The sequence below is a fragment of the Aulonocara sp. 'chitande type north' Nkhata Bay genome, linkage group LG9 (genome assembly GCF_057382095.1).
Source record: "Aulonocara sp. 'chitande type north' Nkhata Bay isolate Kocher_YH1m ecotype deep benthic linkage group LG9, A_spYH_male_GT1.1, whole genome shotgun sequence".
Lineage (NCBI taxonomy): Eukaryota > Metazoa > Chordata > Actinopteri > Cichliformes > Cichlidae > Aulonocara > Aulonocara sp. 'chitande type north' Nkhata Bay.
The window spans coordinates 9630580-9658459 of NC_141352.1; the positions used below are offsets into that span (position 1 = coordinate 9630580).

Here is a 27880-nt window from a genome sequence, read left to right on the forward strand (position 1 = left end):
GTTCTTTACTTTGACCACTCTGTGAAATGAAGCATATTTCTTGTTGTAGCCAGCTGGGTTTTATTAGCCGTGTTGCTTCACTTTTAATGTTGCACTTCAGTCAGCATCGATTTTATTCCCGCCACGTGTGCGTCTTCAGACGCTGCGTTCGGCCGGTAAGACCTACATGGTGTTTTTCGTGGTGGTGATTTTCCTGGGCTCCTTCTACCTGGTCAACCTCATCTTGGCCGTCGTCGCCATGGCGTACGAGGAGCAGAACCAGGCGACCATCGCCGAGGCCTGCCAGAAAGAGCGGGAGTTTCAGCAAGCTATGGAGATACTGAAGAAAGAGCAACAGGTAACTGATGATCTGATGTGCTCGATTATCCAGCATGTGGTGCGGTGTAGGACTGTGGAGGTCAGAAACTGCCAAAATATCTAATAAATTGATTCAATTCAATTTTATTTATACAGCCCCAAATCACAACAACAGTCGCCTCGAGGCGCTTTACGTTGTAAGGTAGACCCAATAATACATACAGAGAAGAAGGTTACAATCATATGATGATTAACAAATAAATATTGAGAAAATAGTCAGCAAAGGTTTTGCCTTGTGGGGTTGTTTGTTTGTTTGTTTGTATTGTTTTCCTTTATTTTTTTTTTGTATAACACTTTTCAATTTCCAGGTTTTTTTTAATGGAAATTAAAATGTATATTACTCACTGGAAAAGTTGGCTGTTTTAATCATTTGCATGATTAATCATACATACAAAATGAAAATGTCAAAAATAATAACAATAATCATCATAATAAGGGAAAATGAATCTGATTTTAAAATTAATCGAGTCAAATTTTAAAAGCAAAAGAGTGTTTTTTTGTAAACTGAGACGATTCATAAACCAAATAGGAGATAAAATAATATCCTTAAAAAAAGGTAAATATTTACAAATAAACACACAAGTGAAAGCAAATATCAGTTTAAGTCATAGTTAATAAATCAGTGATTTTTTTAATATTGCTCTTTTAAGAGTCACATTAATGGATTATTTTTATTTTTGCAGTTTTGGTCCTCTGTACAGGAATTATAAGTAAAATAAATGATATAAATCCAACTCAGTTACTGCTGTGTTTCAGTGAAAATAATACAGCAACAAAGGTGAACTAATGAGTGTTTAAATAAGTGTTTTCATGGCTTCTGTTTCACCTTCTGTCCTTTATTCTCATTTATGAATGAAAATGTATTAATATATGAGTATTAATTATTAATTCTTTCATCAGGGTGCCACCCAAAAAGCTACCGACTCTGACTCGCTGATGTCACCAGACCTCTCTCCTTTCGGCCAACCAATGGACAGCTTTGAGGAGCGAAGGCGGAGCCAGGCGCTTATGGGCGTGGGGGACGTGGAGGCGAACCTATCTGAGGAGAAGCTTCTGCAGGTGGACTTGACTGATGGTGGAAAGGTCAGTGGAGAAAGATCTGATTTAATATTGTTTATGTTCGGTGCAAAACTTTACTTTACTCCCCCCTCCTCCTCCAGCCGCTCCACCCACTCCTCGCACGCTCCTTTTCCACAAGGACGCGGAGAAGCAGTCAGGTCTCCTCCATCTTCAACTTCCGACTGAGGAGCCGAGGGTCGGAGGGAGAGATGGCCGATGACGAGTACAGCGTACCGGGCGACGTGGTGGAGGGCGTCGGTAGTCGAACCTACAGCGGAGGAACCTTCAGCGGCATCCTGCCCCAACCGTGGCCCAAACGGAGGCCGAGCACCTACAGCACGGCCAGCCGGAGCTCCCAGGTGAGCGTAACAGCTCATGTGTGGCAATGAGAGCCTTTTAATGAAGCATTTTTATTTCTCAGATTATTGTAGTTCTTCCCAGAAAGTTGATTCTGTTCATCTGGGCGAAATGTTTTCGGAAACGTTGGGAGAAACGTTCCATCGTTCATCCAAGTGACTTCTTCAGGCTGTACCATACACCATATTAATCTAATCACATAATTAAATTCTAATTTCTTTTCTTCACAAATTGTAAATGTATCTATAAACCGAGAAATTCTTCTGTTTTTTTCCACTTTATGGAGTTTTTTCTTTACAATATTTTGTCCCTCCTGGGGCACTGTAGTTATGCTTCTGTGATTTTTGTGTTTCCAGGTTTTTTATCCGACTCTAAACATCAACGGGAAGCTGTTTGTTGCCATGGACCAGAACGGGGTTTCCCCACCGCCACTGCAGGGGCAGCTGCCTGCTTGCACCATGGAGAAGGTCAAGGAGGAGAGTGTGAGTTCCGTGTGCTGACTGTGTGTGTGTTCGCTGCAGTGGAAACAATGGTGGAGCCTGCAGCCATCCAACACTCAGACATGTGAATTATGAATCAGCGCTTTGCATAACTCCACTCTGATATCATGGGTTAAAGACACACACACATACACACTCATATCAACCATCTCAGATAACAGTGCCATGGTATTCCCCCCATCTGCTCATACACGTGGGCGCACACACACACACACACACACACACACACACACACACACACACACACACACACACACACACACACACACACACAAGACTATTTCCACACACACTCTGAACTTTGTGTGCAGTTACCGACATCATTGAAGAGCTAACTGATATAGATTCATTCAGACTGTGTGTTCACCTCACACAGTGATAAATATTTTACCAGGAGCCAATCAGGTGTCAGAAAGTCCAAATTTGGGCAAAACTGTTGGGGAGTGTGGACTAGGCTGAGGTTGATCTTGATAGGTTGTGACATTTGTCAAATGAAGCAAAAGTGCCTTCAAACCTTATACTGTATAACAAAATGTATGGATACACAGAGCTGTCACTAGGAGACACTTTTGAATCGTTAACTTTTGCAGTTTGACAGAAGCTATCTTTGGTTTTTGGTGCCAGAAGTCACCAACACGGTAAATGAACTGTATCACACAGATAGCAGCTAACTAGTGCTCGCTGGCATCCAAATAAAATAGAGCTCACACCACAAACGTTATCAAGAGACAGCTGAAAGTGGCCATAAAGGAGCCAGGAAAAAGCTGCAGTTCCTCTAATGTCCACTTGAAGCTCCGTCCAAAAGTGAATCAGTTCCCAGTGACTCCCATATTAACATTCCCAACTTTATAGCAAAAATAAACATGTTTATAGCCTGGTACAACTGTGAGGGGGGAGCTGGGTTGCCTGTTTAAATTGCAGTGAGGTTCAAAGTTTGTATTATTTGGGATGTCTCTGACAGGTGGATGCCAACTAGCCGCTAGCTGTCTGCTAGGCTTAAATTCAACTAACTCAGTCTCTGAACTGGACCTCTGGACCATGTTTGAGGTGTTGGAGCCTTTGGAGCATTTTTAATGAGCACTGGCTCATGACTCAGCATGTGGTTAACAAGCTAAAGTCTACAAACGAAAGGTCGATGTCAAGCTAGCTATGTCCACATGTTTTTACCCCAGTAAACTGCCCAGTCTGTCAACACTGATGTCTATTGATGAGCCACAACATCGAATGTACAGTAGGCTCAACAATTATACTGAAGCCAGAATCACTAACTCAGCATTAGACAGTATTCGTATTTAACAGGACTACAAACATGCACACACGGGCTGTGCTGATGCCACGAGTAACTAATGTACAGTTTTCACTTGAAATCCTAAAATAGGCTCATTCTCGTTGCTTCCTGCGCTGCACATATTTTTTCACCAAGGCTGTTGACATCCGGCAGTCAGCTGTGCGCCTGGAAACATGCAGTACATAGATGTATCCCGGGTCATGTCCAGTCAAGATGATAATCAGATCACACTCGTTCTGCATGACTCACTGACCAAACACATGCAGAAAAGGTGAGAAAGTCTGCCTGTGCAGATGTGTTATCCAGAAACAGGTGTTTACGTGCTGCTTTGCACTTTTTTTTTTTTTTTGGCTAAATGGGGACAAATGACATAACATACCCAGCACGAATACCTGCACAGTAAGAATATCAGCATATGAATCTGTAGAATCTGCAAACAGGCAACAAGATTCTTGGTACCAGAAGCTTTGTGGTTTCCTCTTGTAGTCCAAGTGCTGTTCACAAATCATATTTGGACAGGGTTCTGTCTGATACAATAGGATGGTGTATGCACTTTAGTTTTTGTCTGTGTAGGAACCCTGCACACCATCAGCCATCTGTAACCCCGTCTTGAGATCCCCTCCCAGGTGATTCAACCCCAACTTACACTGAGACCCATGTGACCTCAGTGCTGATGACATGGTTGATCAACAACTTGCAGCATTGCCTCCATGACAACCTGGTTAGAAGTTAAATAAGTGGTACTCTCCATCAGTTCTTAGAACTGAAAGGGTGAATGAGTGGTGGGACATCTTCAAGATCCTAAAAATGTAGTCCAGTTTCCTCCAACTGAAGTGTTTAAGAACTTCTGAAAAAAAAGTCAGAGTAAATAAGTAAGTAATATAAATTTATTTGTATAGCACTTTTCACAGATAAAAATGAGAAAGTGCTTTACAAAAAAGAAAAAGAAAAATGAAAAGAATGGAAATACAACAAATAACAATGTAAAACAGTAAAATACAACAAATTAATTAAAAGCTTGCCCATATAAAAATGTCTTCAGCTGCTTTTTAAAAGAATCAATGGAGTCTGTACAGCGTAAAACCAGTGGGAGAAAATTCCACAACCTCGGTGCCACTGCCTAAAAGGCCCGATCACCACGAGTTTTAAATCGAGTGCGTGGGGCCACCAACAATCTCTGATCTGATGACCTTAGAGCTGGGGAAGAACAATGTGGTTTCAGCAGGTCAGATATATACTGGGGGGGCTTGACCATGTAGGGCCCTAAAGGTTAAAACTAAAACTTTAAAAAGAAACCTAAAACTTACAGGCAACCAGTGAAGGGAGGCCAAAACGGGAGTGATATGGGATCTTCAGAGAAGCAGAGGTTGATTGTTGCACTGAGCACTCACAATGTCGTAAATGACCAAAGCTAGTAACAGGAAGCTTGGCTTTCTAGTTCTAACTGAAGTCTGTAAGCTTGTCTTGTGAGTTATGTGGTGTTGCTACAATGACCAGTATTTAGTATTTATTTATTTATTGTCATTGTCAAGAACAATGAAATTGCGTTTGGGGCTTCCATACAACCCAAAAAAAGAAGAAAATAATAAATACCCCTTAAAACCCAAGTGTACATATTTAACCCAGTGTGACTCCAATGCAATAAGACAATCCTTAGCAATAATGTTCCTAGAAATTCAGACAAAGACCTGAGAAACATGACAAAATACAACAATGCAACCCATTCAATATTATTGTACTGTGAGATATGATATCAGATATGATAGTTATCTATTTAAGAAAGGGGGGGGGGGGGGCAGGAGGGGGAAGAGAATAAAGATATGATGCACCAGTGCAGACCAGTTCATAGCACACGAGGCACGCTCACTGTTAAACACTGAAGGGACTCGTATGTGAATCCTGCCTCTGCAGCACTGAGTGGAGAGCTGCTTCCACATAGATGTTTGTTTAGAAGCTGAATTTTGGTTACTTGCAATCTGTTGTCGTTAAAGGAAAAGTAAGGCAATTCAGATAATTATTTGTTTGTTAATGTTTATTTAACCATGTGTAACAATATGTGGACCTGGCATCACATTTTGGGTTATTTAGACCAAAATACTCAATTTTGCTCTACAAGGGCCTGATATCCACTTACGATAACATCATGCTGCTACTGTTCAATCAAAATTTTAAACGAATATCCTCATATGAGGCTCTTATTTTTCTTAAAAACAAAAATAAGGGAAAAAAAATCTGGTAATTCTTCGTTCTTACATTCATCGGGCCCCAATCAGCCCAAATATCAAAGAGAAATTAAAAATGCATGTCGTGGAAGACTTCGGGTCTCAGGAGGTTAAACACAATGTGAAAATCTTGAGAGTAAAATCTCTTTTCAGGAGAGTGTCCTCGGCTAAGATGGCATGTTTTATAAAGGTAGAAACTGGATCTCCAGGACCAGCACAACCATGGGAAAAAACATGCGAATGTGACATAGAGAGGTTCTGACAGGGTTCAAGCCCCAAGCTTCTTGTTGTGACGCGTTAGTGGTAACCACTGATCCACCGTGCTGCCTGTCATAACCCTGAACATAAAGAAATGAACCTGTCTGGATAACTAGATCTTAATCACTAGAAATGTGAAATTACTGGCTTGAATGGTAAACTCATGGAGTGAAAAAATGGAGTTACAAATTAAATATAAACATTTTTTGTTTCAGAGCTCTGATCTTTTGATGATTCCTTTAGTCAAAGTCCTGATTCTCCGAATATCAATACCATTCCTGGTTTTCACAGTTTCCCGTTGTTCTTGAAAAGCTTTTAGTTACTCTGAAATGACATCTCGAGTTTGTAAGGGTGAGAATGGTTTTTTCAGTGTCTTTGTCTTGCAGCACAGTGCCACTTGAAACAGCAGCTTTCAGACACTTCTGTCAATTTAACGTTACCTCGGTTCCATCTTCACTCTCACAGCAGAGCCTTATAAAACCTGTGGCAGCTGAAAGGCAGCGAGCTCCACGCCATTAGGGAATGCACTTATTTTAATACTTGTTTACAGTGGTGTCTTTTCCCTGTCAGGCAGTGGGTTTAGAGTATCATCAGGACAAACACAGCAGCTCCAAGCCTGGAGGTGTTCAGTCACCTCCACCTGCTCATAACCCGCTTCCAGACCTTCACTGTTATACAACAAGGAGGAGGAAGAGGAGAAGAACAGGGCAAAGTAGTTAAATACACTCAGAGTTCGCTTTATTAGGTAGACCTGTAGGCTTGAATTCGGTGTAGGGTAAGTGTTCTGCCAGGAAGTTTAGTTTTATGATGCTGTGCAGCTTCATGATTAAACACACTGTTACTTTGTTTATTGTGTGTTATGTTTTAAATAAAGACACATACAAGAAGAGCAGTTATTTACAATATGTGATGACAATATTTCATAATTTTTTGTAAATGCGATAACTCAAGAATGAAGCAACCTAGCAGTTTCAAATTGAAACCATAGGTACATCTGCCAAAAATCCTGGATGAATTCAAATCAAGTATTTGTTTGAGGTCAAGTATTCTTAAAATCTTTTAAGAATTCTTAAAATCTCTAGAAAGAAGTCACCCAGGATTCTGATAATCTAAAAATACTTTCTGAAAATAGAATTTGCTGAAGCTACTAAGGAAAGCAGCACTACTGATACTTTGTACAGTGGTGAATGTTTAAATGACAATAGTGGGGTGTTTCTGAATGCAGGTTTTTCTGAATGGAATTTTGACGTGTAGGTCCTCAGTCATCAAGTTCATGGGATTCTAAGGACCTTAAGTCAAAGGCAAATGGACTTACTTATCAAGTTCTCTCTTATCTAAAAGGGTTCAGGTCTAAACGTTGATCAGGAGTCCTGAATTTCTGCAATTCAGAACCAGCAACACTCCCAGATAACAAAGTGGTTCATCCCAAGACAAAAGCATCCACTCCCAAACTAAGCAACGTCATGCATGATGTGCAATGCAGTGAGGAGTGGTTGGGATATAGGATCACCCAAAGGACCACAGATACATGACACACCATAGTAGGGTCCACATCTACACCTAAAAGAGAGGAGACACTCTTGAGGAGACAGATGTTCACATTTTAAATTGAGATGATATGAGAGCAGAGTAACTGCACTGCAATCACGTGAGCTAGCGCAATAATTTTTTTGCATATGAAACCGGAGGAGTTGTACTTACATCTTATGCCATCAGCTTGTCCTCGGTCACGGTTTCCTTCCACATATAGCTTTGCAAAAACTGCATAAAAAGCACTTGCAGCAACAAAAACATAATATTCCAGAAACACGCTTTGCCGATCCGATCAGCTGTTCATAACACTTCCTACGTTGGAATAGACGTCAGTGCGAACTATCACATGTCCGCGGAAATGTAGTTTTTTACCATGAGGGCCTCAAGAGCCTATACTGGTCTTTTTAAAAGTTATCGTTGACTTTATGACTTTCTGTGTCGTTTCTGGGATGCTGAGGACTCATATTGCACTGCTGGAAATAGTTTATTTTGATGCATATGCTGCTTTTTTGCAAATTTGCACTATAATATTTATTTTCGTTTTTCCTGCAGTGTATAAAAATTGGTGTATTTCAAAAATAAAACTATGAAGACACTCAAAATAAATTTCCTTTGGTGGGAAACTATTTTGTGCAACTTTTTTGTATTTACAGTTTTGAGGGATAAGCCTCTTAAATTTCTCTAACTACAAATATATGTTGTATATAGCATTCGTATTCTATTTTTATCTTATTGTATATTTTTATTCTATTTTATTCTACTGTATATAGTATATTATTTTATTCTATTCTGTACAGCTGTGTACTGTATTTATTCTTATTGTATTCTAATTTTTGCCTCATAACTTTTGCACTGTCCACTTCCTGCTGTGACAAAACAAATTTCCCACGTGTGGGACTAATAAAGGTTATCTTATCTTATCTTATCTTATCTTAAAAAAACAAAAACGGTTTTCAATTTTTTTGTAGTTTATTGCACTTTTTTGCAATTTATGTAATTACTATGCACTTAATGCAGGCATATTATTACAATTTAGGCTTTAATGGTTGCATTGGTGTATAGCAACTTGAAATGCTCCCATAAATGGCACTACAACATGTAAAAATATAATATAAGCTCTGGCGGACTTGGTTCTATGGTAGGTCTTAAAGGGTTAAGCACCATCCATTCCCCGACCTATATGATCTAGGCATGTTGGGACTTCTGTGTGACAGCCCTGACCAAGGTTAATAACTTAGGCTCTGCTTTAGCTTTTGGAACTGATGAAGCCAGAGCTGGAACCTCTTCAGGAGCCTGAAAGAAGTCAATTGACCATCGACTGGAGCACTTTAGACTAGTCATAGAAAGAATAAAAGTTTAATTCTAAGTAAACAATATTGATGTTTAACCTTTTATCTGGACTTTTCTTTTTTTTGGTTGTGTGATGTGACTTAAAGCCTGAGTGCACTTTTAAGGCTTAGCTAGCATTGGGCCGCTGTGAGCGTTTAATCATTGTACTCGGGTACAAAGGAAACTGAAAAGGTTTATTGGAGTCTATGAGGAGTGACTTACCTCTGGAGCCAGCCTAAAGTGGCTGCTAATGAGAAAGTTCTGAAGCATCTGCAAACCGTTAGTCTAATTCTGTTCAGTTCAGTTTTATTTCTGTAGTGCCAAATCTCAACAGTCACCTCCAACAGCATGTCAGCACATTTTGGTAATCTCACCTTTTCTGTCTGGTTTCTGCTGCTGCCAGACAAAATTCCCCTTCATCACAATTGAAAACTGAAATCTCCTGCAGTGTGTAGAAAAAGTTACTTCTTGATAAACTGAATGTAAACTGCAGGGGTTGTGTGGGAGCTCAGAGCAGCTCTGAGTTCAGGTTAGAGTTTCATGCTTTGAAATGAAGTATTTCTGCTTCTCTTGTCCATCCATCCATAAACCTGTTGTCCTGCTGCTCAGACTGATGCAGAGACGAGTGGGAGGAGGAGGAGGGGACGAGAACTCACTTATTTGCCATGGAAATGTCCCCATGGCAACCCACAGCAGCCAGCGGAAGCTAAAATGGCTGTGTGTGTGTGTGTGTGTGTGTGTGTGTGTGTTTCCCTGGTGCTTCCCTGCCTGGCACACAGACAGGATGTAGGTGGTGTTGTGGGCGGCGACCTTCAGGCCTGTGCGTCATGCTTCATTGGAAGAACACTTAGCAGGAAGCGTTATGTAATAACACCTGAGCAAATGAGGTTCATGCAGGTTCCTCTGTGTGAGGGCCGAGGAGTCCGGAGCTCACCGGGGACTGCTGTCAGGCCTTTACAAGGCGAGCAGCTGAGCACCGTTCAAACCTAAACAACTTTATTTAAAAGGCAGTTTTGCAGCAGCAAAAGGACTTCTATTGGGAGCTCCAGCAGTTTTCCTTGTGTCAGCTTAGCTGTACTGCGGCGACAACCAGATAAATGGTAAATGGCCTGTATTTCAAATTCAAATTCAAATTTTATTTGTCACGTACACAGTCATACACAGTACGATATGTAGTGAAATGCTTGGACAACTGCTCGTGACCTAAAGAAAACAAAAAAGGAAAAGGCTATGAATAAGATAGGAAATAAATATGAAAAATTAAAAAGGGTAAATTTAACTAGGAAGGAATAGAATATAAATTAAGGTTAAAAATGAAATAACTGTACAACACAAATTAGAATGAAGGGTAAATTTAACTGGGAAGAATAAGATAAAGATAAATATATAAATTAAAGTTGAAAATAAAATAACTGTACAACAAAATACACAATACACAATATAGAACTATATAAGAATGTATGAAGAAATCTAAATATAAATAAATATATACACAATAACAGCAGCTGTACAAGTATTAACCGGAAATGAAGAATATAGTGACCAGTGTTGTGCAAAACCAAAGTCCAGAAAGTCCAGTGTGTGTGTGTAAGAACTGTATGTGTGGGTCAGTACTGTGTGGTGGTGTGATTGAGAGACCGTATCGCCTGCGGGAAGAAGCTCCTCCTCAGTCTCTCTGTGTTGGTCTTCAGGGAGCGGAATCGCTTTCCTGACCTCAACAGAGAGAACAGTCTGTTGTTGGGATGGCTGAGGTCCTTCACGATCTTCCTGGCCTTGGTCCAGCACCGCCTGCTGTAGATTGAGTGCAGGTCAGGGAGCTCGGAGCGGATGGTGCGCTCAGCTGACCGCACAACCCTCTGTAGAGCTCGTCTGTCCTGCATGGTGCTGTTCCCGAACCAGGTTAAGATGTTTCCCGCCAGGATGCTCTCTATGGTGCACGAGTAAAAGTTCCTGAGCACCTTGGAGGGCAGTTGGAAGTCTCTCAAGCGTCTGAGGTGGTAGAGACGCTGTCGGGCCTTTTTCACCACGGTGTTGATGTGACAGGACCATGACAGGTCCTGCGTGATGTGAACTCCGAGGTATTTGAAGCTGTCCACTCTCTCCACTGGGCACTCGTTGATGACAGGGGTCTGGTAGTTCCTCTCCTGCTTAGTGCTGAAGTCCACTATCAGCTCCTTTGTCTTACTGACGTTTAGAAGGAGGTTGTTCCTCTGGCACCAGTTCTCCAGATTCCTAATCTCCTTCAGGTAGGCCGTCTCGTTGTTATCAGAGATCAGGCCCACCACGACGGTGTCGTCAGCAAACTTGATGATGGTGGTGGAGCTGGTAGTGGCCACACAGTCATATGTGTACAAAGAGTACAGCAGGGGGCTCAGAACACACCCCTGGGGGGCTCCAGTGCTGAGAGTGGTGGAGGCTGAGACATGTCCGCCCATCCTTACTGCCTGTGGTCTGCCAGTTAGGAAGTTGGAGATCCACTGACACATAGATGAGCTGAGTCCCAGATGCTCCAGCTTGGTGGTGAGTGTGGAGGGAATTATGGTGTTAAATGCAGAGCTGTAGTCTATGAAGAGCATTTTAACATAATTCCCCCTTCTAGTGTCCAAGTGAGTGAGTGATGTGTGGAGGAGATGAGAGATGGCATCGTCTGTGGAACGATTTGGACGGTAAGCGAACTGTAGTGGGTCCAGTGTGTCTGGTAGTGAAGAAATGATGAAGTCTCTGACCAGGCGTTCAAAGCACTTCATCACTACTGAGGTGAGGGCTACAGGGCGATAGTCATTGAGAGAAGCAGGGTGGGGTTTCTTCGGGACAGGAACAATGATGGACTCTTTGAAGCATGTGGGGATCACCGACTGAGATAAAGAGATGTTGAATATCTCAGTGAACACAGGAGCTAGCTGGTATGCGCAGTCTCTTAGGATACGACCTGGGATGCCGTCTGGTCCTGCTGCTTTCCTGGTGTTCACTCTCTTGAAGGCTCTCCTTACTTCATGCTCGGAGATGACGAGCACGTTTCCGGTGCTGGCAGTATCTTCCTGTCTGCAGCCGTTAGCGCCGCTAACACTAGCATTGTTGGAGACCTTAGCTGCAGCCTCGAAGCGAGCATAGAAAGTGTTCAGCTCGTCTGCCAGAGTCACGGCCGCGTTCGTCATACCGGTTGTTGGTGCTTTATAGTCCGTTATTGTCCTTAGTCCCCGCCACAGGCTCCTAGAGTCACTCTGTTGGAGTTGTGACTCTAGTTTCCTCCCGTAGCGCTGCTTCGCCTCTTTCACCGCCCTCCGCACGTTATATGACGCGGCTTTGTACGGGTCCATGTCCCCCGTCATGAGTCCCGTGTTGTAGGCAGCGGTGCGGGATCTCAGAGCGTTGCGGATGGTTTTATCCACCCACGGCTTCTGGTTGGGAAACGTTGTGATAGTCTTTGTCTCCACGGTATCATCCGCTAGTTTCCCGATGAATCCCACAACCGCTTCCGTAAACACGTTGACGTCATCGTCGGAGCTGTTTCTGAACATGCCCCAGTCTGCGTCATCGAGTGCGTCCTGTAACGCGGCCACCGATTGATCCGTCCAGCGCGCGACCTTCCTCTGAACCGGAACTTCCTGTTTCAGCCTTTGTTTGTATTTTGGCATGAGGAAGATGGCGGCGTGATCAGATTTGCCAAACGGGGGGCGGGATTGTGCCTTGTAGCCGTCCTTGACCGTAGTGTAGCAGTGGTCCAGTGTCCTTTCACCCCTGGTGGGGCAGGTGATGTGTTGATAAAAGTTCGGCGCTGCGCGTTTGAGGTTGGCGCTATTAAAGTCCCCCGTCACAATAAGCGCAGCGTCCCGGTGTTGTGTCTGGTGCTGTGTGAGTGCCTCATGCAGCTCGCATAAGGCGGTGACCGTGTCCGCTTGTGGTGGAATATAAACGGCACTTACAATGACCGATGTAAATTCCCGAGGTAGATAAAAAGGACGACACATGATGGACAGTAGTTCCAGATTTGGTGTGCAGGAGCGTGTGAGAGGAACAACGTTCGCACTGTTGCACCAGTTGTTGTTCACCATTAAACACACGCCGCCTCCCCTTGACTTCCCCGAGTCCCGTGTCCTGTCCATGCGGTGAACCGAGAAGAACTCGGCCGGCTGGATGGCGTGGTCCGGCACCGCTGGGTTCAGCCATGTCTCGGTGAAGCAGAGGAGATTGCAGTCCCGAATGTCTCTCTGGAACTTTATCCTGGCCCTGAGGTCGTCAAGCTTGTTCTCCAGTGACTGGACGTTGGCGAGCAGGATGCTAGGCAGAGGTGTGCGGTGTGCACGAGCTCTCAGCCTGTTCCTGACGCCGGCTCGCTTCCCTCTAGGCCGCCGCCGCTTCCCTTTGTTCTCCCTCGAGATCTCACTCGGCCAGCTCGGATCCGGAGTTAAAAACTTCGAATTGTGAGTACATTGTATACCAATAGAAACAAGAGTGTCACTGTCATACCTAATGTACCCAATGGTGATGATTTTGCCGATTTAGAAACGCTGAAAACTAACTTAAAAAACAAAGACAAAGAAAAAGTGGTCGGAGCAGTCGTGACGGCAGCCGACCTCACCGGCGCCATCTTAGAAAAATTTGTATAGCACTTTTCTAGTCCCTAAGGACCCCAAAGCGCTTTACACAACCAGTCATCCACCTATTGGTGATGGCAGCTACATTGTAGCCTGGGGCGCACTGACAGAGGCTGCCGGACACTGGCACCACCAGGCCCTCTGACCACCACCAGTAGGCAACGAGGACACAACGACCGAGACTGTCCAAGCTGGGGCTTGAACCAGCAACCTTCCGATTACAAGGCGAACTCCCAACTCCTGAGCCACGATCGCCACGATGCGTTCTGTAGTTTTTAAGCAGGTGTAACTCGAGCTATCAGACCTGCTCTTATATCATTTTCCATTTGTATTCATGTAAAGCTTCTATAATTAAATTATAGAATTATAGAAGCTGTTGGTAAAATGGTAAATTTACCATTTTAAATTAAATTATCATTTGATTTCTTGAATAAGACATCTCACAATGTGAAATACACAAATAACTGTACCAACAGATCCAACATTGGGTTAAAAATAATCCAACCAAACTCAGCAGGTCACATGAACCTTTGAAATTAAAGTTTCTATTAAACATCACGTGCTGTGGAGTGGCCTCTCCATCTCCGAGAGCAAAGTTCTGACATCCAGGAGAGCCTTCAGCTGTCTGAAAGGTTGGATCTGAAATTACCTTCCACTAGCTGTGCTTGGGCAGAGCGTTCTCACTCCCGAGGCGTAACATGTCGACGTTTTGTCACGTCCCGCGGCGTTCCTGAGGAACGCGAAAGGAGACCTTCGGCGTTCTTATGGTACGCGGCGGGTTATTGCTGGAATCCAGTGCAATGACGCTCCCGCGGTAGTAGACGTTCCAGCCCTGTATTTCAGCCCTAAACCTAACCTTATCCCTAGCCCTGACCATAACCTTATTCCTGACCTTAACCAGGACTTTAATTATGTTAAATAGCGTGTTTCTAAGCGATTTGAAGAAAAAGAGCGAACATGTGTAGGTTCAGTCCAGACGGTTCTCATATTTCCTCTTTTTCCGAGGTCGTCATTTAGGAACGTGGTGGGTAGCCGAAAACGTAATATGGTGACGATTTGTCACCTAGCGTAAAATGTTACGCTTTGGGAGTGAGAACGGGTTGGCTTGGGTCAAAAGATGACTAACAAGAACACAACTCTGACATCTGCTTGCATGAATGACCGGAATGAGAATTTAAAAAGGACACATGATTAGTGTAGAGAGGACTTTCTGAACTGTTGGTGAGGATCTCAGTGAGTAGGCAGTAAGGAGGCTCTGATGGTTAATCCAACGCTTGGATTTTGGTAGGACAGTTAGAAGTACAGCTTACTCAAAAAATGTGCTGCAAATTTAAACACAGAAAAGTACTGAAGGACTTTGTCTTAAAAACCTACTCGGGCAAGTTTATTCTTTGAGGAAAACTTTAAGTCCTCATTAGATCTGACACAAATCAGTCCTGGATGGCTCTGCAACAACAACCTGCTTTTTATTTCCTGTTATATGGTCTTGAAGGCTGTTATGGGCACTTTAAAGACACTTCAAAGACAAACTTTGTGAGCTCAATTCACGCAGCTCGTCTAATCTAGTTTAAGGCAGTACAACCTTATCAGCAAGATTTCCTATACTGTCCAGGAGGAGAGCATTCTTGCACTGTAAATTGTAGGGCTTTTATTGTGAAGGGTAATAACAGGAGGATGCATATATTACACATTTGTATGGATGCAGCACTGACAGCTCCTCATGTTTTAAGATAAGATAAGATAAGATAAGATAAGATAAGATAAGATAAGATAGAACTTTATTAATCCCTCGGGTGGGTTCCTCTGGGAAATTCGACTTCCAAAAAAAGCACAGCAACGACCGAAGTTACAGTTACAGAATTGTTATATATATATATATATATATATATATATATATATATACACACACACACACACACACACACACACACACACACACACACACACACACAAATATAAATAAAATATACAAAGGGGATAAATAGAATAAATAGGAATAAAAAATAAAAATACAAGTGAATTGCACATTTCAAGTATTGAGTCTATTGCACTGTTGACTATTTACAAAAAGTATTGCACAAGGTATTGCACAGTGAGGTGAAGAGGCACTACAGCTTAGTTGTTCCCCCCTCCTTTGTCCTCCTGTTTCCCCTCCCTCTCCCCTCCAGAGAGGAGTTAAACAGTTTGATGGCGTGTGGGACAAAGGAGTTTTTAAGTCTGTTAGTTCTTGTCTTGGGGAGAAGCAACCTGTCACTGAACAGACTCTTCTGGTTGTTAATGGCCGTGTGCAGAGGATGCCCAGCATTGTTCATAATGTCCAGCAGTTTCTTTAATGTCCTTTTCTCTGCCACTGTCACCAGAGTGTCCAGCTTCATGCCGACCACAGAGCCAGCCTTCCTGATCAGTTTCTCCAGCCTGGATGAGTCCCTCTTTGCTGTGCTGCTCCCCCAGCACACCACAGCATAGAAAAGTACTCCAGCAACCACCGACTGGTAAAACATCCTCAGGAGCTTCCTGCAGATGTTAAAAGACCTCAGCCTCCTGAGGAAGTACAGTCGGCTTTGGGCTTTTTTATACAGGTGCTCTGTGTTGCATGACCAGTCCAGTTTGTTGTCCACCCACAGCCTGAGGTACTTGTACTTGTTGACCACCTCCACCTCCTCCCCCTCCATCTGAACCGGCAGTGGACCTTCTCTGGACCTCCCGAAGTCCACAACCAGTTCCTTAGTCTTTGAGGTGTTGAGTTGCAGGTGGTTTGTGTGACTCCATGCGACAAAGTTAGTTTCTGTTCTGTGGAGCTGAAAAACACTATCAAAGCCTCACAGGCTGACATGTGCCACATGTCATTTACTTTGATCAGCGTTTTAGTTTCATCCCCCTATTTCTTGACATTTGTCTGAGTTTTACTCGATGTAGTACCAACACGTTCCTCCTGAGATGTTCCCAGACCTGATGGAACATACTTTATAATCCGTCTGCTCGCTTTCCAGTCAGGAATGGCTTCCATGAGCCATGATGATCACTACCAAGAGCTCAGGATAATCAACAAGGGTTGCAGCAAATTAATGTTGAGCGCCAGTTGATTACTTAGTATAATTTAAACTTTGAATTTGAGAGGCAGCAGCTGAAGTCAGGCTTTAAGAGGAGAGTCGAGTGGGTGTTTTAGAAGTTCAACCCTCGTGAAGCTCATCTGATACATGAAAAAAAATCCAGCAGTGCTTTTTAGTGAGGATGAAAGAGATAAACAGACGCACAGCAGCGGCACGCTGATTTCTCTGATTCATTGAACACCAGTCATCACCTGCTTCTCTGTTGCCGTGGTGATAGACTGAATGCACTCACACACACACACACAAAGAAATCACAGCACTACGTTTGACCCATTTGACCCGACACAAATGTGTGTTTATGCGATGTTATCACAATGGTAACAGAAGAGTCCAAGGCAGCTCATACTCAAGAATGAATGATGAGCATGTGTGACAGCAGGCTCAGTCAAATGAGGATGTCTTTAAAACATATCTTGGAGGAGCTGGTAGAGATCTTTAAGATTGCTTCTTAATCCCAGACCAACTCCATGATTGTTAGGATGGGACTCTGTGTGGGGTAATACCATCTCTTATTCTCTGGTTGCATCTAAAGATCTAAAGTAATCAGGATGACTTCCATCTTTTTAGGTTCCCACGTCCACCACAGAGCTCAGCACGATGCTACTTCCTCGGCCTTCGTCCATGCAGGACTCGGAGCGCAGGGGCAGGGCAATGAGTGCTGCCAGCTACCTCACCGACGTCATGGAAGGTGAGAAGCAAAGTGAGCCACGCTAATTTGAATGCAGGGCACACACACTAAATATGATGTGAGTTGTTATAAACCAGGGTATGAATTCAGTATATTTAACCCTACAATAGCAAAAACACGTGGGAGTCCTCATCAGCTTCTACAAGTGTTTAAGCTTAGGGCTGCTCAATTAATCGAATTTTAATCACGATTACGATCTGGGCTTTCAACGATCATTAAAAATGACTGAGCCGATTATTAGCCCCTCCCTCATTTATCCGCGACACCTTAAAGGCCGGTCCGTGAAAATATTGTCGGGCATAAACCGGTCTGTGGCGCAAAAAAGGTTTGAGACCGCTGATTAAGAGGACCCGAGGGAAGCTCGGAAAGCTAAGCAGAAGTTACTTGGAGAGTGACTGCTGTTGGTTGAAAAGAGAGGTAAAAAAAAAACTTCAGTGGTGTTGCACACTATTTTATATTATTTTTTAAAGTCATTGTTAACCCTTTAAATCCAGTCAGAGCAGCACGCTCCGTTTTGTGTAACTATTTTTAAATCCCTGTAGAACCTGAACCATTTGTTTTGCATATGAAACCGGAGGAGTTGTACTTACATCTGATGCCATCAGCTTGTCCTCGGTCACGGTTTCCTTCCACATAAAGCTTTGCAAAAATTGCATAAAAAGCGCTTGCAGGAACAAAAACATAATATTCCAGAAACACGCTTTGCCGATCCGATCAGCTGTTCGTAACACTTCCCACAGTGAAACAGACGTCAGCGCGAACTGTCGCATGTCCGCCATTTCCTGGCCGAAACCAGAAGTGACGTCATTTTCGCGGAAATGTCGTTTTTTACTTGTAGGCCTTAAAAACCTCTACTGGTCATGTTTGACTTTTCTGAATAGTTTCTGGGATGCTTGCACTGCTGGAAATAGTTTATTTTGATGCACATGCTGTTTTCTTTGCAAATTTGCATCATAGGATTGTTTTTTTAGTTTTTCCTGCAGTATATAAAAATTGGTGTATCTCCAAAATAAAACTATGAAGACACTCAAAATAAATTTCCTGTTGTTGTAAACTATTTTTTGCAACTTTTTTGTATTTAAAGTTTTGAGGGATAAACCTCTTACATTTCTCCAAGTAGAAATATATGTAAAAAAACAAACAAAAACGATATAAATTTTTTTGTAGTTTATTGCACTTTTTTGCAATTAATGTAGTTACTATGGACTTAATGCATACATATTATTAAAATATGGGCTATAACAGTTATTTAGCAACTTGAAATGCTCCCACAAATGGCACTACAACATGTAAAAAAATAATATAAGCTCTGGCGGACTTGGTTCTATAGTAGGTCTTAAAGGGTTAAATAAATATCGTCAAATAATCGCGATCTCAATTTCAGTGAAAATAATCGTGATTATCATTTTTGCCATAATCGAGCAGCCCTATTTAAGCTTCTCAGATGAGAATTGAAACATCTTCATTACCTTCATTAAGAAGTCCAGCTCCCATCAGTTTAGCTACCAGCATGCCTCTGTCCTGGGGCCTCCACATGATTAAGGTGTGGAGAGCAGCAGCAGGTTTCTTAGCTTCTTAGCAGACACCAAAGTCAGGGTTGCAAAGTGGCTTGCAGATGTGGCATGAGCCGTAGGCTGGCTAAAATAGCTTAAACTGAGTTTAAACTTTAGCTGATGTTCTGCTGAGCTTTCTGAATTAATGGTCCACCGTTTGTTCTTTTAGAGGGAATAATTCAGCTGCTATAATTCATTGACTGAGTTTAATGGAGGCATTTTAATGTCTGTTTTCATGCCCGTGCCCTTGTTTTTGCATCTGCAATCGACTTTGCAAACCGCTTTGATCCCATCTCCTTGTTTCATGCTGTACTGTATCTGACTTAATGTGATAGTGGTTGCATTTATATGACAGTGTTAGTGTAGAACAGATGGCAAAGTGGGGAAAGAGAGAAGGGAAATGACACACAGCGAATGACCAGGGGTGGAGTTGAATCCAGGCTGCTGCCTCGGTGCATGGGGCATGTGCTCTATCAGGTGGAAAAAATACAGATCAAAACAATTTATTGATTCTACACGTGCAGTTTTTATGCCCCGGTGACCATAGAAATCAATACTAAGTCTTTATCCACATTCATTTAGATGGGGACTTCCTAATATTATCCCAAATACCCGCTCAGCTGAGGCTGAGTGGTGGGACTTCTTTGATTTATTTAGCAGACTTTGATAGCAGCGAAACAAAGTGAAGCTAATCTTAATCATTCTTAAAATAATCCCACACAGGATTAAATGGATTTCCTTTCTTTACAGAAGCTTCTGTTTCACTTCATTTCTACCAAATGGCAGAGCGATTTAAAACTGGCTCATTACCTGGAAAAAACAAGTTTCTGCATCAGCTCCAGCATCCTTTCACGTTTTATGTGTTTGCGCTTGTGTGTCAATATGGGACTGTAACCTTGCCTGACTTTGTGTCTCAATATGTGTGTGTTTGTGTGTGATTGTGTAACCACGTATTTGTCCGAATTATAACGCTTTTGTGGGTGCGAGAGAGGAGCGTGTGTGTAGCTGTGTCTGAGTTTGCTTCAAAGACAGTGTGTGTGTGTGTGTGTGTGTGTGTGTGTGTGTGTGTGTGTGTGTGTGTGTGTGTGTGTGTGTGTGTGTGTGTCGCTGCCCTAGTCAACCCCAGGGGAACACAGGCTTTGTTTGCGCCAGGGACTTGGGAAAAGGGAGAGAGACACAGAGAGAGAATGATAGAAACAGAGAGGGAGAGAGTGTTATCCTGGTCACCCTCATTAACCGTGAGATCATTCCAACTTGATTCCAACATATAATGTAATTACAAGGAGGTATTTCTGTAGTCTATTGATACTAGATAGTGGAAAAGGGGTGGGATTAAATAAGCTTATGCTTCTTCCTGCTCCTTTTTGAACATGGACGTTATTTGGAGTTGTGGTTGCTCGTTTTCCTTTTGTTTGCTTTGTTCATTTGTCTCTTTTAATTCTATTTTTTTTTATACTTTTTCAACATGTTCAAAATAAAGATTCAATCAATCAATCAAAAACTTCCTGTGTGTGTGTTTGTACGTGTGTGTATGATATCGGTGTGTTACATTTCTGGATTCATATCAAATCTGCACCCGTGTGTGTTCTAAGCGTGTGCGTGCGTGTGATAGGTCTGCTGAGTCACAGTCTCTCCCCTCGGCAGTCGCTGCTCTTACAGAACAGATCATTATACAGGAAAATACAAAATCCCACTGCTGTCCTCCCTGCATCCATCTGCACACCCTTCATCCCTCCGTCCCTTCTCGGCTCCACTCTTTGATTTATTCATGTCATTTTTAAAATTATCATCTGTTTCCCAGGAGACTTTCCTTCAATTTAAAATAAGCTTTATGAATTTATTTTGCATGGTTTAACTTGAGCTCTTCTTTGGATTAAAAAAAATAAAAACAGCACTACGATCCAAAATGTTCTTACCAGTTCAGATTAACTAAGCAATCACCAGGTGGCGTTTGGTTGTATGGAGGGGGAAAAAGTGCAAAAATAAAATAGAAATATTAAAATAAATCGAAACATAAATTGTAATTTTATAAATATTTGCTTCAATTTACTTCTGCATTCTGCATCAGCTATGATTTTGTCATAATTACAAAATATTCAAAGTACGTCTGGTAATAGTCGGGAAACCTACACGGGAGGTAGTCATAGGGCATTTTCACAACTGAAAAACAATTTTGTTAAAACACTGTAACCCAATCAATTTTACACCCACTCCAAGTGTCTCAGCTCAAAGAATAAACAATCAGTTCAGCATAATTTTAATAAACTGCATGAAGATGATGTCAGTGATGAAGGGGAACAGAGACGTTCGTAAATGGTCTGGTTCTTATAGAGCGCTTTTCTACTCAAAGCGCTCTATACAACATGCCACATTCACCCCATACACACCCATTCACAGAAGCACTATTATCTATATAAGATAAGATAAGATAAGATAGAACTTTATTAATACCTCGGGTGGGTCCCTCTGGGAAATTCGACTTCCAAAAAAAGCACAGCAACGACCGAAGTTACAGTTACAGAACTGTTATATATATATACACACACACACACACACACACACACACACACACACACACACACACACACACACACATATATAAATACAGAGACAAATATAAATAAAATATACAAAGGGGATAAATAGAATAAATAGGAATAAAAAATAAAAATACAAGTGAATTGCACATTTCAAGTATTGAGTCTATTGCACTGTTGACTATTTACAAAAAGTATTGCACAAGGTATTGTACAGTGAGGTGCAGAGGCACTACAGCTTAGTTGTTTCCCCCTCCTTTGTCCTCCTGTTTCCCCTCCCTCTCCCCTCCAGAGAGGAGTTAAACAGTCTGATGGCGTGTGGGACAAAGGAGTTTTTAAGTCTGTTAGTTCTTGTCTTGGGGAGAAGCAACCTGTCACTGAACAGACTCTTCTGGTTGTTTATGGCCGTGTGCAGAGGATGCCCAGCATTGTCCATAATGTCCATCAGTTTCTTTAATGTCCTTTTCTCTGCCACTGTCACCAGAGTGTCCAGCTTCATGCCGACCACAGAGCTAGCCCTCCTGATCAGTCTCTCCAGCCTGGATGAGTCCCTCTTTGCTGTGCTGCTCCCCCAGCACACCACAGCATAGAAAAGTACTCCAGCAACCACTGACTGGTAAAACATCCTCAGGAGCTTCCTGCAGATGTTGAAAGACCTCAGCCTCCTGAGGAAGTACAGTCGGCTTTGGGCTTTTTTATACAGGTGCTCTGTGTTGCATGACCAGTCCAGTTTATTGTCCACCCACAGCCCGAGGTACTTGTACTTGTTGACCACCTCCACCTCCTCCCCCTCTATCTGAACTGTCAGTGGACCTTCTCTGGACCTCCCGAAGTCCACAACCAGTTCCTTAGTCTTTGAGGTGTTGAGTTGCAGGTGGTTTGTGTGACTCCATGCGACAAAGTTCCTCACCAGACTTCTGTACTCCTCTTCCTGATCATCCCAGATACACCCCATGATGGCCGTGTCATCTGCAAACTTCTGAATGTGGCATAATTCAGAGTTGTAGCAGAAGTCAGAGGTGTACAGGGTGAAGAGAAGAGGGGACAGCACAGTTCCCTGTGGTGCTCCTGTGCTGCTGACCACTGTGTCAGATGTGATGTCCTTCAGCCTGACGTACTGTGGTCTGTCGGTGAGGTAGTCGGAGATCCAAGCCACCAGGCAGGGGTCCACCTCCATCCTGTTCAGTTTTTCCTGAAGCATACAGGGCCGGATGGTATTAAAGGCATCCGGCCCTGTCAAGAAACAGGATCCTGACCGTGCCTTTTCCCCCATCCAGGTGTGAGTGGGCTCTGTGTAGGAGGTACAGGATGGCATCCTCCACTCCGACACCCACCTTGTATGCAAACTGTAGTGGGTCCTGGGCATGTTGTACCTGTGGTCGGAGGAGGTTGAGGAAGAGCCGCACTAGAGTCTTCATAAGATGTGACGTCAGTGCCACCGGTCGGAAGTCATTCAGCTCATTGGGCCGGTTCTTTTTGGGGACCGGGACGATGCAGGATGTCTTCCATAGGGCGGGCACTCTCCCCAGTCGCAGACTGAGGTTGAAGACTCGTTGTAGCGGCTCCCCAAGTTCAGCAGCACACGCCTTTAGCATCCTAGGACACACCTTGTCTGGGCCTGCTGCCTTTCTGGGGCGAAGCTTCCTCAGTTGCCTCCTGACCTGATCCACTGTGACACTGGGAGATGTTTGGGAGGAGGGGAGGGGGGGAGATGTCTTGCTGCTGAGAGAGGGATTGGAGGAGGGGGGTGTCATGGTGTCAGGAAGGGGGGGAAGCGAGGGAGGCAGGAGAGTGGGGAGAGGACTCTGTAGTGAAGGTGAGGGTGAGGGTGGGGGGGTTGTGGGCTGGTCAAACCTGTTGAAGAAGTTGTTGAGTTCGTTTGCCTTCTCCACAGTCCCCCCCACTGTGCCTTTCTTGGTGTTGTGGCCTGTGATGGTTTTCACACCATTCCAGACCTCCCTCATATTGTTCCTCTCCAACTTCTGCTCCACCTTCCTCCTGTAGGTGTCCTTTGCTTCCCTCAGGCAGCGTTTCACCTCCCGCTGTGCTGCTTTCATCTCCTCCTTCACTTTGCTCCTGAAAGCCTTCTTCTTCATGTTGAGGACAGCTTTGACTTCCTGTGTTACCCAAGGTTTGTTATTAGGATAACACCGTACCGTCTTAGCAGGGGCGACCGTGTCCACACAAAAGTTGAGGTAGTCTGTAAGACAGTGTGTCGCCCCCTCTATGTCCTCACCATGTGGGCTCAGGAGCACATCCCAGTCTGTGGTGTCATAACAGTCCCTCAGAGCATCCTCCTTTTCTGGGGTCCATCTCCGGATGGAGCGCGTTGTGACAGGCTGCCTTTGGACGAGGGGTGTGTATTGTGGCTGTAGGTAAACCAGGTTGTGGTCTGACTTCCCTAGTGGGGGGAGGGGGGTGGCTCTGTATGCATCTCTCACATTAGCATACAGTAGGTCAATTGTCCTGTTGCTCCTTGTGGGACAATTCACAAACTGGTGAAAAGCAGCCAGAGTAGAATCCAGTGTGGCATGGTTAAAGTCTCCAGATATAATAATGAAAGCCTCGGGGTTTTGTGTCTGAAGTCTTGCTGTGACTGTGTGTATTTTCTCACAGGCAGCTGTTGCGTCGGCCCTCGGAGTGGTGAGTGCTTTCTAAATATCATTCATACGCATTCATACTCCAATGGATGCATCAGAGAGTAAGACGGATATTTCATGTCCAAGGATATTTGGCATGAAAACTGGGATCAAACCACCAACCCTCCTGAACTACAGCCACCCCACCTCGTACCTGAGGAGTTTCTGATGGTTCACTGCAGAAAGTTTGGCTCAACTTTAGTTGGCTGCTTAAAACAAGTTATACCATATGGAAAGTTTTTACTTAATACGAGGTTCATTTTTCAGCCATGACTCTTTTTGTGTGAAAATCATTTTCTAATCTGATCACATGTTAACTGTAAATGTAGCTCAAAGCTGTGAAATGGAGAAACAATAACAGCGTTCACGTTTGATATATCAGTTTGGAGATTTCCCAACATTCAGACAACTTTTGGTCCTGAAGAAGGTTTTCATGAACCTTGAAGGGCCTGGATAATTTTATCTGATGCCATAATCGGAAATGGTGATGAAGAAGTGCAAAGAGAGCATCTATCGATCCTCGCTCAGCTCATGTAAATGTCTCTATATGGGCTCTTTTACAAAGAACAGTTTGGGAGTGCGACTCCTCTCACTGCTGCCATAATGCCGTCGGTCATCACACTGACACCAGAGGACACCTTGTAAACATTTAGGAGTACTCCAGCCCTGTGACTTTTCACAGTCGGCATCTTCGAGGCTCCGTCACTGAACGAGACGCTTTTTTACTTTAAATAAAAGGCTGCAAATCCGCCAGTGCTTTTTTTCATAACGTGCCTTCACTGTTTGTTTTACTGATCTTCTGATTAATTAGTTCATGTGTTCAGGACTGTTTGCCATCAAGCTTTGTGCCACACAGCACAAGTATTTCTGTTATCGTTGTTGTTATCGACCAACATAACTACAGGTAATGCAGTCTGAGCCTCTGCTCCACAAGTATTTATATAGAAAGAGCTTCAGATTGTAACACAACAGATACATTTATCAATCCAAAATTCCTTTTAGACCAGTCTTTGTTCCTATTAATAATCACATTTATCCATTGATTGGTATTCTTTTCACCTTGCCTCCATCCTGCTGTATCCGAATCATCTCTTGACTTAAATCACTTCTGTTCTTGTTTTAATCGAGCAAAATGTTAGATCAGAGTCAAAGTCGGCAACAATCCCAGCAGATCAGCTGATCTTAAAGATAATTTGAGCAAATTTTAAGCCAAATCTCGTCTTTTAAGCTTGCTATGTATTAATTTGTCATCTGTTTCAGTCATCATTACACCTGGAAAATCATACACAGGGCCCAGTATTTTTGCACCTTTAGTCTGTTCCACAATCAGCTTTGTAACTTATCCCTTTCCCAGCTTCTCAGTTGTTCCGTTTCCAGCTTAACCAGTGTAACTTTGTTTATGCAGAAGGAAACCTCCTGACCACATTTTGTTTCCTGTGCAGAACTGGAGGAATCCCATAAGAAGTGTCACCCCTGCTGGTACACGTTTGCCCACCATTACCTGGTTTGGGAGTGCTGCCCTATGTGGCTTAAGGTGAAGCAGCTGGTGAAGATCATGGTGATGGACCCCTTCCTGGACCTCGCCATCACCGTCTGCATCGTCCTCAACACGCTCTTCATGGCCATGGAGCACTACCCTATGACTGATGAGTTCAATGGCATGCTCACCATCGGGAACCTGGTAGGAACAATGGATGAATGAATGCGTGGATGCTTGGTGGGAAAGCAGTAAAGCATGGTTATTGGTGGAGATATGTGGGTGAGAGACACATAGACACAGGTGCACTGTTCACCCAAAACAATCACAGGAATACAGAAGCAAACAAGATCAGATATTTGCAGAATAATCAGCTCAAAAACTGCTGCTTAACAAAGGCTCACAAACTGAACCTAAATAACAGATGGGGAAACCCCATAAAGGTAAAGGGGGAAACCACAGGGACCATAAAGAAGCCCCATTTCCCCCTGTGCTTATAGCAGATGGTTTATTTTGCCCTTGAGGCCTGTTTATTTATAGCAAGCCCCACCCTCTGCCTCCTCTTTTAATAAACCAGGAATGACTGGAGCAGCAGACAGGTAACTCAAAAGACAGAAAAAGTAATTAACGCAGCTCATGAAAGATGAAACATCGTGAACCAATTGCTTGAGCAACATTAAATGATTATTTGCAGCCCTGTCATGTTTAAATGTGTTTGTCTGAGCTCAATTAAACTGGATCTGAAGCCCACACTGTTGTCTAAACCTCCATTTAACAGCTATTCATTTAAATGTTTCCTTAATGTTTAACTAATAGTTTTAACAGGTTATCCACACTTTAACCTTCAAGAACCTACTAGGAGTAACCCCTGAAGCTCTTTTGTGAACTGAGCGCTTTCTATTATATTTCAGGCCTGGTTATAGGACAATTACTAGGCACGATGTGCCGGGAAAGCAGTGTTCCTCCCAGCTGTAGTAGGTCTCGACCTCCCGTTAGCTTCGAGCTAACGGGAGGTCGAAGGAGGAAGAATGCGGCTAAAACTTTTGCGAGATCCCGAGTTAGTTTTGCGAGATCTCGCAAAAGTCCGTCTTAATTTTTTTTCTCCCATGTCCCCTGCGGGGCTCTGTAACAAATAGTATGGATTTAAATTTGAATTACAAATTTCCTCACCTTTATTCTTAATGACGAGTTCTGATACCATAGTATATATCCATAAAGACGACCAATAGAATAATTTCCAGGTTTTTCAAATAATACCTCCATAGACAGACCATCCTCATGAACACACTCCCGGCTAAAACTTTTGCGAGATCCCGAGTTAGTTTTGCGAGATCTCGCAAAAGTCCATCTTAATTTTTTTTCCTCCCATGTCCCCTGCGGGGCTCCGTAATTTGTTAATAATTTAACTGCTAGAAATGCTTTAGGTTCTGTCATTTTAGTTCATTTTAGCTTTTACATCTTTCAACTCTTTGTACTGTTTAGCTCAACATGTTTATCTGCAGTGTTAGCTTCAAGTTTCAGCTGTTAATCATAGTTTAGCTATCTATTTGACTGCTGCTGTGTCTTTACCAACTGGCTGGTGAGTGGTTACCATGGTTGCATGTAGATTGCATGAAAGACACCGACTTGTCTGTAAACATTCCCCATTTATTCTCTGAGCTGTCATAAAATGTGCGATACAGTACAAACCGGAAACGAAAAATCTTTACCTTAAGAATAAAAGTTGTGCCTTATCGCTTCAACCAACACATTTCAAAAGATGCAGCTTTTACTTTGAAGGCGAATGTTGTTTCTGATTTCATCACACTTTTCACAGTTTCACTATCTTTTGTGTAGCAGACAGGTGCAGACAAGTTGATGCCCTCCATGCAAACTACTGGTGGCTCTAGCAACCTGATAGCAACCAAAGCAACTGCAAGGATATTTCCAGTGGATCAGCATGCCAGTTTCAAGCTAGCAGCTGCCAGTAACCAGTTGCCAACTAGTCCCGGAATACACACTTATTCCTAGCAAGTAAATAGCTAGCAAGTTTCTTAGCCAACAGTTACCAGAGGGTCACTGACCAGTATTTTAAGGCTGCATGCCTTCAGATTAGCTGTTTCATGTATTTTCCTGCAACTACTCACAGTTGGTGAGGAAAAACCCAGTGGGTGCTGAACGGTCGCTGGCAGGTCTCTCCTGTGTGTCTGAGGCCTTAAGTTAGCTGAGTGCGTCTTGTCATGTACTACCTACCTATCCATTGTTGTCTTCCATAAACTAATAGCATGGTGTATGTAAAGAAACCTGATAATGTCACATCCAATATCCTGTTTCATGCTGGGAAAAATGTCAGGACTTTTACCTGCCACATTTTCAGAGATATGTACTTTATCTCTTTG

At 43.1% G+C, this 27880-nt stretch overlaps 1 protein-coding gene and 1 long non-coding RNA gene across 2 annotated transcripts in view; one reads left to right on the top strand and one right to left on the bottom strand.

The window, feature by feature from the left end:
* The window catches only part of LOC147321604 (sodium channel protein type 3 subunit alpha-like), a 270039-nt gene that overhangs the window by 144924 nt on the left and 97235 nt on the right, over nucleotides 1-27880 (top strand). The window contains exons 11-16 of the mRNA XM_086305639.1: nucleotides 140-337; nucleotides 1258-1440; nucleotides 1518-1775; nucleotides 2130-2255; nucleotides 17176-17296; nucleotides 25468-25706. Of these exons, the coding sequence (XP_086161765.1) occupies nucleotides 140-337; nucleotides 1258-1440; nucleotides 1518-1775; nucleotides 2130-2255; nucleotides 17176-17296; nucleotides 25468-25706 (1125 nt within the window). The remainder of the gene's footprint in view (nucleotides 1-139; nucleotides 338-1257; nucleotides 1441-1517; nucleotides 1776-2129; nucleotides 2256-17175; nucleotides 17297-25467; nucleotides 25707-27880) is intronic.
* Nucleotides 81-26968, bottom strand: LOC147321605 (uncharacterized). Its single transcript, XR_015130998.1, has 3 exons — nucleotides 26673-26968; nucleotides 25527-25703; nucleotides 81-279 (listed from the first exon to the last, which is right to left on the bottom strand). It is a non-coding gene; the product is annotated as an uncharacterized LOC147321605 (long non-coding RNA).